The 12510-nt window shown below is 40.5% G+C and overlaps 1 protein-coding gene across 4 annotated transcripts in view; it reads left to right on the top strand.

Moving 5' to 3' along the window:
• The window catches only part of dock8 (dedicator of cytokinesis 8), a 164688-nt gene that overhangs the window by 119337 nt on the left and 32841 nt on the right, over positions 1–12510 (top strand). For all 4 annotated transcript variants that reach the window (XM_061900626.1, XM_061900617.1, XM_061900634.1 and 1 more), the window contains 5 exons: positions 440–632; positions 4108–4251; positions 4367–4498; positions 8798–8932; positions 9212–9301. In XM_061900626.1, the coding sequence (XP_061756610.1) occupies positions 440–632; positions 4108–4251; positions 4367–4498; positions 8798–8932; positions 9212–9301 (694 nt within the window). The remainder of the gene's footprint in view (positions 1–439; positions 633–4107; positions 4252–4366; positions 4499–8797; positions 8933–9211; positions 9302–12510) is intronic.

The following is a 12510-nucleotide window of genomic DNA, read 5'->3' as shown; positions in this document are numbered from 1 at the left end:
GCCCTATTCATTCTTTCCTTAACACGGATCAATCGTCCTGTCCCCTAAGCAGAAAAACAGCCCCAAAGCATGATGTTTTCACCCCTATGCTTCACAGTAGTTATGGTGTTCTTGGGATGCAACTCAGTATTCTTCTTCCTCCAAACACGACGAGTTAAGTTTGTACCAAAATGGATACATGAATGATATAGCAGAGGATTGGGAGAATGTCATGTGGTCAGATGAAACCAAAATATAACTTTTTTAGCCCAAACCTGGAATTACACCTTAGAACTCCTGTTGCTAAAACATCATATGAAAAGGGGCCGATCAAAATTTTAAAAAATTATACATAAGAAAACAGTTATTGCTTTGGTTTCCATTAGTCTTTTTTTAAAGAATGTAGGAAATCCACTAAGATGACATATGATACACCTTCCTTCTGATGTTCCACCACCAGGATAGCAAAAGGCTACCAGACGTCCCCAGACCTCCGCCTGACCTGGCTGCAGAACATGGCCGAGAAGCACAACAACAGGAAGTGTTACACTGAGTCGGCCATGTGTCTAGTGCATGCCGCTGCCCTGGTGGCGGAATACCTCAGCATGCTGGAGGATCACAAGTACCTGCCCGTAGGCAGTGTCACCTTCCAGGTAGAAGCAGACAATTGATCATACAGAGCACAGACCTACACCAAGGTTTAAACATTTGTCATCTTTAGTGAATTGCTTGAACTACTCTATTGACTTTCCATGTCCTTGGATTCAGAGATAATTGTGGATGGAACATATAACTACTTTTCCTTATGAAAGGGGAACTGCACTTTTTGGGAATTTAGCCTATTATTCACAATCCCTAAATGAGACATGCACACATGTTGTTCTTTTTTATGCATTGTAATTTGTAAATAAACGCTAGAAAGAGTCAGCTAACAGTAGTGGTAATATGATTTGATCTATTCCGCCTGTAAATCTTTCTAAAAAAATATCCAAAAAACCCCATCAACGTTGTATATACATGCTGTACTGTAATTATATATCTAATGTAGTAACAGGCACATTCATAATAACATGTAATGTTTACATAGTTTAGTCATTTGAAACATACGGCATCACATTCATTTCACAGACTCATCATAAATTTGACTATTTTTTCAAAAACAACCACTACTAGTCATGGCAGACATCATGTGAGCCAACGACTACTTTGTGACACATGATGATCCAGAATCTTATATTTTTTAGCCTAAGTATACAGAGGATGGGCTACAAGTTTTAGACCCTGAGTGATGAGCAGATCCAGCTCTAATAAAACTAAGCAGTATTGCTAACTGTTAAACACGAAATACAAACTACGAACATAACACAAACACTGTACATATCTGCTCTCACTGGAATGCTGACTGATGGGATGTTTATGCCTTCCCGTTTGGATGAAGAAATAATCGTAATCATCACACAGGTAAAAAAAAAAGTGGCCCCAAATTTGCATTTTGTTGTGTCTTCCAGTCTAAGTTGAATGTAAAAGATGACCAACTTCTCGGTTTATGGCCACAACCTTCTACTATGCAAGTGAGAGTCATGATTAATAATCTGGAATTAACTTTTACCAACTAAGAGGCAATACAGTAGCTCACATGCTCAGTATGTCATGCATAAGATATAGTTACCTCTCTGTGATCAAGGCGCCGCTAAAAGTAGTTTTACGGCTTTAGCTCTTATCGGTGGCCTTGTGGTTAGAGTGTTCGCCCTGAGATCAGTAGGTCGTGAATTCAAACCTCGGCCAAGTCATACCAAAGACTATAAAAATGGAACCCATTACCTCCCTGCATGGCACTCAGCATTAAGGGTAGAAATTGGGGGTTAAATCACCAAAAATGATTCCGGGCGCGGCCACCGCTGCTGCTCCCTGCTCACCTCACTTCCCAGGGAGTGATCAAGGATGATGGGTCAAATGCAGAGAAAAATTCCACCACAATTGCTGTGTGTGTGACAATCACGGGTACTTTAACTTTAACTTTATAAGAACAATAATGCTGATACTTGGTTAATATTCAGGTCAAGACATGTAAATGGAGTATTGTTGGCTGTGTTTGAAGTTTTTTTAGAGGGCTTTATAGTCACAGTAGAGAACTCACATTAGCTTCCTTGTTAGCCAACTCAGACTTGCCGTATATTACAAATTAGAATGCATTAGAAAGAGAAAAACATGTGTTCTTGTCTTACATAGGGACTGTTAAGGATAGGCAAAAATAGTGTTAACTGCCTTTTAAACCCAACATAAAATCTAATAGTTATTAAGAAATATGTGATGTTTTGAACACGTTTGACATAATACTAGACATTCTTAAAGCTACTTTACAGATTTAGTCAAACAGAGGTAATAGGTAGTTTTTATAAAATATAATAATTCTGTATAATGATCATGATATTATATTATTAATAATTACAATATGTATTCACATTAATTAATGTCATTATTTAATTCGATTAATCTGTTATATTAAGTAAAATACATACTGTACACTAACTAAATGTTATTTTTGCCCATTCACAATTATGTATTTAATATAAAAAAATTGCTCTCAACAAAATTGGAAATACATCAATTAATTATATTTGATATTTATTTGATTTAAAAACATGTAGATACTAATAATGTTTAATGTATCAATACTGCCTATCTTCATTAGGAGATGTATTTATACGGCCTGGCTCACATGGTAGAGTGGCCATGCCAGCAACTTGATGGTTCCATGTTCGATTCCAGCTTCCGCCACTCTAGTCACGGCTATCGTGTCCTTAGGCAAGACACTTCACACACCTGGCTTCCAGTGCCACTCACACTGGCGTATGGAAGTGTATTATTGTTGGGTGGCGGTCGTAGGGGCCCTAGGCGCAAATTGTCAGCCAAATTTCCATCAGTCTACCCCAGTGTAGCTGTGGCTACAAATGTAGCTTACCACCATCAAGGTGTGAATGTGGAGTGAATGAATGATGGGTTCTCAGTTCTCTGTAAAGCGCTTTGAGTGTTTAGAAAAGATCTATATAAATCTAATCCATTGTTATTATTATTCATTATACATATGACAGTACTAAATATGATATTTGTGGATTCATGCTCGTAATTTAGAAATAATTAAGTAATAAGTATAATGCGAAATATGTATTTCGCTAATAAAACTAATAAATAAAATATAATAAAATACAATAAAATGTGTATTATTATTACTATTACAAACTGACAGAGTACCGTATTTTTCGGAATATAAGTCACCTGCCGAAAATGCATAATAAAGAAGTAAAAAAACATATATATGTCACACTGGAGTATAAGTCGCATTTTTTGGGAAAATTCATTTGATAAAACCCAATACCAAGAATAGACATTTGAAAGACAATTTAAAATAAATAAAGAATGGTGAACAACAGGCTAAATAAGTGTACGTTATATGATGCATAAATAACAAACTGAGAAGGTGCCTGGTATGTTAACGTAACATATTATGGTAAGAGTCATTCAAATAACTATAACATATAGAACATGCTATATGTTTACCAAACAATCTGTCACTCCTAATTGCTAAATCTTATGAAATCTTATACGTCTAGTCTCTTACATGAATGAGCAAAATAATACTATTTGACATTTTACGGTAATGTGTTAATAATTTCACACATAAGTCCCTCCTGAGTATAAGTCGCACCCCCGGCCAAACTATTTAAAAAACTGCGACTTATAATCCGAAAAATACGGTATATGATTTTTGCCTATTACAAATGACAATCTTTTCTGCTTAAAATATGTGAATTCCAAACAGTTTTAATGAATAAATAAATTTGGCTGATATTAAAAAACTGTAGAAAATTGATCAAATCAATAAACCCATTCTGATAGCTACACAACCTTTTTGGCGCAGGTTATAATAAACAATTAACACACACACACATCAGTGATGTGTGTCAGGAGAAGACATGATGACCTCCAGCAGTCAACAGGTCATTGATTGGAGGGTCATCACATTAGTTCCATTTCCTACTCTCCTTTTAAATCCAGCCATGTGACTGCTAATGTGATTAAGAGGGCTAAGTGATTGATTGGCCGATGGATTTTTTTCTTCCCCCTTAGAGCATCTCACCCAACGTGCTGGAGGAGTCAGCCGTGTCAGACGACATCCTGTCCCCAGACGAAGACGGCGTGTGTTCAGGGCGCTACTTCACTGAGAGCGGCCTCGTCGGTTTGCTGGAGCAGGCCTCTGAACTCTTCAGTAATGTAAGATAAAACCCACCCTGTTGCTTCTCTTTATCAAACGTCCATACATTCATGATTAGGTTTTTGAGCGTATTGTGCATCGTCATGGTAACCCAGAGCCTGTTTGCATTATCAGGGCTGTCTGTATGAGGCAGTTAACGAGGTCTACAAGATAATCATACCCATCTTGGAGGCTCATAGGGACTTCAGAAAGCTGGCATCCACCCACGACAAACTGCAGAGAGCCTTTGACAACATAATTCACAAGGTAATCACTGGAAAACCATCAGAAGATACTCGAAGGTTAAACACAATTTTCCAGGATACTATTTGAACATATTCCCCATTAGAAATTATTCAAATAATCAGTTCTATTGTCAAACTGTAGCCTTGATGAAACAGTTTTTAACTAAAATCACAATGTTTGAACATTCTTAACTGTTTTAAAAGTGTAAAAATAGGTTAATCCCTGTCATAGAACACAATAAAACTATGAACTATGTAACTTTGATGACATGCATAATGTAAATGTGATGCGCCACATACATTATGTTGACAAATGACCAGTTTTGGGGTAAAGCTGCTGCCATCTTAGAACCTTAATTCAGTGGTTCTCAACCTTTTTTCAGTGATGTACCCCCTATGATAATTTTTTAAATTCGAGTACCCCCTAATCAGAGGAAAGCATTTTTGGTTGAAAAAAAGAGAAAGAAGTAAAATACAGCACTATTTCATCAGTTTCTGATTTATTAAATTGTATAACAGTGCAAAATATTGATCATTTGTAGTGGTCTTTCTTGAACTATTTGGAAAAAAATTATATAAAAATAACTGAAAACTTGTTGAAAACAAGTGTGTGGAAGTCTTTGTCTTCCTTCCGGGTTTCGACGAACCAATGTGACCACAACACCTTGAGACGTGGGTTTTAACAGGAGAGTATTTTTTATTTTTGTTGTGTTGTGGTTTTTCAAAATTTCTTGTTTGCTTCTCAGCCTTCTTGTTCTTTCAGTCCTTTGTTGCTTTTCAGCCTTCTCGTTCCTTCAGTCCTTTGTTGCTTTTCAGCCTCTCAATCTCTCCTGCTCCCACTATCTCCTCTGCTCATGGTCTCCGGCGCTGCTAATAAAGGAACAGGTGATTAGATAACTCGTTCCAGCTGAGATATCCACTCACCTGTTGGCTGCTTCATGGCGTGGACCACGCCCCTCTCTACATGCCTCCACCGCCAGACTCAGGCCGGGCAACCGTCTGGCCACGCCCACTAACCCCCCCCAATAGCGGGGGCGAGAGAGGAAGTCAGCCACGGCCATCTGCGCACCCGGCCTGTGGACTATCTGGAAGTTGTAGGGTTGTAATGCAAGGTACCACCGGGTGATCCGCGCATTGGTGTACTTCATGCGGTGGAGCCACTGGAGATGTTTGTGGTCCGGGCAGAGACTAAAGGCACGCCCCAACAGGTAGTAGCGGAGGGCTCCAACTGCTCACCGTATGGCAAGGCACTCCCTCTCCACCGTGCTGTACCTTGCCTCCCGGTATAACCTATCACGAATAATAAAAAAATGGGGAAATACCCGCGCTTTCCCCGGGCGCACCAGCTGACCGTCGATGTAATCCACCTGGTCCCAGGCCGTGCGCGAGGTTTCATCACGGGACTGCTCGAGGGGAAAATCCTCAGTAGGTTGCCACTGGGAGGCCGGGGGGATTCCCGCAAAGCCCCCACCGGATCCCGCTCGGGAGCACCGAATGAAGCCGCGTCGCCACTGATAACCGCGTGGATACTCCCCCCTCCTACCGTCCGTGAACGCATCCCCACACATTGTGTTACTAAATGGTTAAATCCCGGCCAAGTCGTTCCTCGAAATATGGGGTGCATAAGGTGCGCGCTTGCGGCAACCTTGACACTATGGTTTTGCCTCTTATACCAGATTTCCACTGGCACAATCGGGTACTCGTGCACATCCCCATAAATACACCTGATTTTACCCCGTGTTGCCTGCCACAATACCCCGGGTCGAACCAAGTTCTGGTGAATCATGGACTGTTTTCAGCCCGAATCCACCATCGCCCGGTATATACTCCCTTGTACCCTTACCGGGACACAGTACGTCTCCCCCCCGATCGGGGGCGGGTGCTGGGGGCCCGACAACCCACATCACCTGCCCCACCTCCCTCAAAGAGCACTCCCGGCGCACATGCCCGGTTTACCGCACCCCCAGCACACCGGCCCTGGTGTTCGAGGCGCCATCTGCGAGGGAAGCCCCCCATCCACAGCGCCGGTACCCTGAAACGCACAAGCAGAGGAGATGTTATAGCCCCGTGTTCCCCCCCTTGTTGGGTGTGTGAATGGGTGCGGGTGTGTGTGTTTTTGTGCTGATTGTTCGAGAAGGGGACCTGCTCTCTGACTCCGGGTAGCTCGGCCGTGCGAGGTCGCTGCTCCTGGGTTGTCCCTCCCTGCGGCGCGAGTCGTCGGCGGGGTGCTGGGGTGGGCCTTTCGGCCAACTTTGCAGTCGCCTCCCGCTGGACAGCCAGGTGATCCTCCGCCAATGTTAGTGCCGTTTTCACGTCGCTGGGGCGGTGGTATCTCACCCACACGGAGGTCCTGGGTGGGATAGCGTTGATGAATTGTTCCAGAATAATGGATTCCAGCATTTTAGGGTCCATCCCGTTCGGCTGTAGCCACCGGGTTGCCGCGTCCCTTAGCTGCTGCGCCAGCACGAAGGGGAGGTCCTCTGGGCCCAACTTCATGGCTCGGAATCGTCGCCGGTGATCTTCTGGGCAGCTGCCGACCCGATCCAGGATGGCGTGGTGTAAGTTGGGATACTGCATCCGGGCGGCTGTCGGGAGACTCAACGCCGCCAGCTGTGCCTCCACCACCAGGAGCGGCAGCCCCATTCTTCCTCCGGCCATTTGCATGAGTTTGCAGTGGCCTCGAAGACGTCCAGGAATGCGTGGGGTCCTCCGTCTCCGACGCCGTCGCTCCCGTGCCTGACGTGTTTGATCTGTTCATTAGAGTCTGTATCAGCTGGGTCTGCTGCTGGCTCGCCGCTAACACTTCGGCCAGCACTTGTCCGAGGGCCTCCAGGGGGGTTGTGGTGGACATTGTCTTGGTCCGGGTAGTTGGGCGCCAAATAACTAAAAACTTGTTGAAAAATAAACAAGTGTGTGGAAGTCTTTCTCTTCCTACCGAGGTTCGACGGACCAATGTGACCACAACACTTTGAGACGTGGGTTTCAACAGGAGTTTTTTTTTCGTGTGTTGTCGTTTTTCAAAGTTTCTTGTTTGCTTTTCAGCCTTCTCGTTCTTTCAGTCCGTTGTTGCTTTTTAGCCTTCTTGTTCCTTCAGTTCTTTGTTGCTTTTCAGCCTCTCAATCTCTCCTGCTCCCACCATCTCCTCTGCTCATGGTCTCCGGCGCTGCTAATAAAGGAACAGCGCCGAACATAACTCGTTCCAGCTAAGATATCCACTCACCTGTTGGCTGCTTCATGGCCGGCCCCTGCACACACCCCGCCCGCAGGGAACGCGTGGACCACGCCCCTCTCCACAAAATGATTCAATTATAAATAAAGATTTCTACACATAGAAGTAATCATCAACTTAAAGTGCCCTCTTTGGGGATTGTAATAGAGATCCATCTGGATTAATGAACTTAATTCTAAACATGATATACTTGTAACTTTCAGACAAGTGTAAAATAAAGTTAACTCCTGTTGTTAAAAGAAAAAGTAAAACACTGGAATGTAGAAGTGACATGCCAGTGCTGCACACGCTAGGTTCAAAATAGAAATAATCAGTTCCAGAGTCAAACTGCGGTCATTATAAAATATCAAATGTTATAAAAAAGGTATGAACTGTACACACAACGTTTTAAGTTAACAGTTTGAACCCCAATACCCCAAAAGTAAAACAATCCTGAATCCAGACGGTGATCTGGATCAGGTCCAAAATGTAATCACTTGTTCCGTATCCCATTTCAGACATTTCCTAAAAGTTTAATCAAAATGTATCCTTACTTTTTGAGATCTATAGCAGAACAAAAGAAACAGTGACGTCTTTTGTTAGTCATCTACTGTCTTTGTCTCTGTGGGCAAAGGCCCGACCGCAAGCACACACACGCACACAGACAGGCATACACACAAATTGAAGCTTTGTGAAGTAAATGTGAATTTACGTAGTAGAAATTACCGTGTTTAGCTAACAAACTGAACGTCACAATTATGTAACAATAAAACCTTTAATGTTAATGTCAAAATTACAGATTGACTGATTATCAGTGCCAATTTTTGCCTTTTTTTTTTTAATCACCTTTTAAATTTTTGATAATAGTTATATTTAAGCTCCATTATCACCTTTACTACCATTTTTAATGCAACAGTTAACAAACAAGTATCTGCCTTTTTTTATATGATGGACCTATTAAAAACTGGTCAATTTGGCTGCAGTCTAATAATATCCACACTTGTGAATTTGGAATCATTTTATCAATCACAGTTGACATTATTAAGAGATACAAATTAAATATAAATGGTGCTTGTAATGTCACTCTAAAGGTGTATTTCTGTCTAATTGCAGGGCCACAAGAGAATGTTCGGGACCTATTTCCGCGTTGGTTTTTACGGCGCCAAGTTTGGAGACTTGGATGAGCGTGAATTTATTTACAAGGAGCCCGGAATCACGCACCTGCCTGAGATCTCACAGCGGTTGGAGGTAACAAAGCTGCTGAAGCGTTTGCAACTGAGAATGACGCACAATCATCCATCTGTGAGAGTGCCATTCGTTGATACGCTCAAAAACATGTAAATGTGTCACTAAGAGCAGCACCGCTATCGCTTTAATTGTGGATCAAAGGCGTGATGCAGGTGGAGTTGCTGCATAGCAGTAGAGCTGCATAACAAAACAATGTACTTCAAGCAGTATTTCATAGCCTGGCAACTGTCTTTTTGTCAAATAGAATACTATTAATACACATCTTTCTCCCACTGTTAGAATTTTTATGCTCAGTGTTTCGGGGAGGACATTTTGGTCATGATCAAGGATTCTACGCCCGTTGACAGAAAACAACTTAACCCAAACAAGGTATGACACTGTTTTACCCTGTCAATCAACTACTGACTGGAGTTATTAAAAGTATATGAGTCGTCAAATTCTTCATATTTAAAAACAAAATAAATAGATTTGTATTTCAACACAATTCCACCCTTATTTTTCCATATTCCCACACATATATGTTGGGGTATTTGTTATTGTTATTCTATATATATATATATATATATATATATATATATATATATATATATATATATATATATATATATATACACAGTGGGGCAAAAAAGTATTTAGTCAGCCACCGATTGTGCAAGTTCTCCTACTTAAAATGATGACAGAGGTCTGTAATTTTCATCATAGGTACACTTCAACTGACAGAATGTGAAAAAAAAATCCAGGAATTCACATTGTAGGAATTTTAAATAATTTATTTGTTAATGATGGTGGAAAACAAGTATTTGGTCAACCATTCAAAGCTCTCACTGATGGAAGGTTTTGTCTCAAAATCTCACGATACATGGCCCCATTCATTCTTTCCTTAACACGGATCAATCGTCCTGTCCCCTTAGCAGAAAAACAGCCCCAAAGCATGATGTTTCCACCCCCATGCTTCACAGTAGGTATGGTGTTCTTGAGATGCAACTTAGTATTCTTCTTCCTCCAAACACGACGAGTTGAGTTTATACCAAAAAGTTATATTTTGGTTTCATCTGACTACATGATATTCTCCCAATCCTCTGCTGTATCATCCATGTATCCATTTTGGTATAAACTCAACTCGTCGTGTTTGGAGGAAGAAGAATGCTCAGTTGCATCCCAAGAACACCATACCTACTATGAAGCATGGGGGTGGAAACATCATGCTTTGGGGCTGTTTTTCTGCTAAGGACATATCGCAAAATGATCAAGTATGACACACAGAATGGACCTGCTATCCCCGTTTAAATAAGAAAATCTCTTTTCAGTAGGCCTTTAAACCAGCACATGTTAAGGCCAATCTTAAGTTTGCCAATGACCATTTGGATGATCCAGAGGAGTCATGGGAGAAAGTTTTGTGGACAGATGAGACCAAAATTGCCCTTTTTGGTCATAATTCCACTATGCGTGTTTGGAGGAAGAAGAATGATGCGTACCATCCCAAGAACACCATCCTACTGTGAAGCATGGGGGTTGTAGCATCATGCTTTGGGGGTGTTTTTCTGCTCATGGGACAGGACGACTGTACTGAGAGGATGACTGCAGCCATGTATTGTGAGATTTTAGCCAAAAACCTCCTTCCCTCAATCAGATCATTGAAGATGAGTCGTGGCTGGATCTTCCAACATGACAATGACCCGAAGCACACAGCCAGGAAAACCAAAAAGTGGCTTCGTAAGAACCATACCAAGGTTCCGGAGTGGCCTAGGCAGTCCCCAGACCTAAATCCAATTGAAAATCGTTGGAGGGAGCTGAAAGTATGTGTTACTCAGCGACAGCCCAGAAACCTGACTGATCTAGAGAAGATCTGTGTGGAGGAGTGGGCCAAAATCCCTCCTGCAGTCTGTGCAAACCTGGTGAAGAACTACAGGAAACGTTTGACCTCTGTAATTGCAAACAAAGGCTACTCTACAAAATATTAATGTTGGTTTTCAAATACTTATTTTCAGCTGTATCACACAAATAAATTGTTAAAAAAATCATAGATTGAGATTTCTGGATTTTTATTTTTAGGTTATCATACAGTGGACATGCACCTACCGTGAAAATGTCAGACCCCTCCATGATTTCTAAGTGGGAGAACTTGCAAAATAGCAGGGTGTTCAAATACTTATTTTCTTCACTGTATATATATATATATATATATATATATATATATATATATATATATATACATATATATGTATATATATATATATATATGCATATATATATATATATATATGTATATAAATATATATATATATATATGTATACATACATATATATACATACACATACAGTGAAGAGAATAAGTATTTGAACACCCTGCTATTTTGCAAGTCGTCCTATATATATGTATATACATACATATATATACATACATATACAGTATATGTATATATGTGTGTGTATATACATTATATATATATGTATACATTTCTGTGTATATACAGTATGTTTGTGTGTGTATGTATTTAATTATAAACATGTGTGTGTATTTAGATATGTGCGTGTATTTTTATATATATATGCGTGTATATGCGTATATATCTGTATATATGTATATGCATATATATTAAGGTGTATATATATATATGTATATATATATGCATATTTTTTGCATATATAGGTATGTATATATAAGCACCTATATGTATAGATATGTTTATATATAGTATGAAACATGCATATTAATATAGTTTTATTGAGTGAAATTACAATTACAGTCCTATTTTACGTTAGCGGAAATGTAGGGGGCGCATTAATTCCAATGGAGCGCATATCTCGCCTCAAAACCTGTTCTGCTGTGGCTGTATTGTTTTTAATACAACCACAAGGTAGAAATAGTTTCTTCTGAAATATCTTTTGTGGTCAATATCCAGCAGCTTTATCTACCTCAGCATCCGTTTCGAAATGTTGGTTGCTCTACTCAGCTGTTAGTGTAAAACTCATGTGTATTACATTTGTCTTACTGTTGTTTACATTGAACAATTAAAACAGGCTAAGCGGTTGTTCCTTACCGCTATTACAACATTGATTCTGTTGCTGCTGTGTATACACAGTGCTTCACTTTTTCCACATTTTGTTATGTTACAGCCTTATTCCAAAATGGAATAAAAACATTTTGTCCTCAAACTCCTACACACAATACCCAATAAAAACAATGTGGGGAAAAAAAAAGTTTTTTATGGCTTTACAGTATTTACAGCCTTTGCCAAAAACCTCAAAAGTGAGCTCAGGTTCATCCGGTTTCAGCTAAACATGAGATGTTCTTACAGCTTAATTATGATATGTAATTTCCTGTCAACGGTAGAGGACGCACAAAAAAAGGCTGCGCTTTTGCGACTGGGATTTTTGAGAATTTTGAAGATTTTTTGACCACTGATTGTGATTACAGCTACAGGACAGTTAGCTGGCATCTTCAAACTGCTTTTGTCCCGGTAAGAGACACAGATTCGCTGAAACAAAGTGAATTGGAAGGGCCCATAGCCTCAAGCGTCCACCACAATTCAAACTGGTTGCCCAGCAACCAAAAGCTACACGGAGATTTTACGGCG

The sequence above is a fragment of the Nerophis ophidion genome, linkage group LG01, assembly GCF_033978795.1.
Source record: "Nerophis ophidion isolate RoL-2023_Sa linkage group LG01, RoL_Noph_v1.0, whole genome shotgun sequence".
Classification (NCBI taxonomy): domain Eukaryota; kingdom Metazoa; phylum Chordata; class Actinopteri; order Syngnathiformes; family Syngnathidae; genus Nerophis; species Nerophis ophidion.
This window is presented reverse-complemented; position numbering and strand designations above follow the sequence as displayed.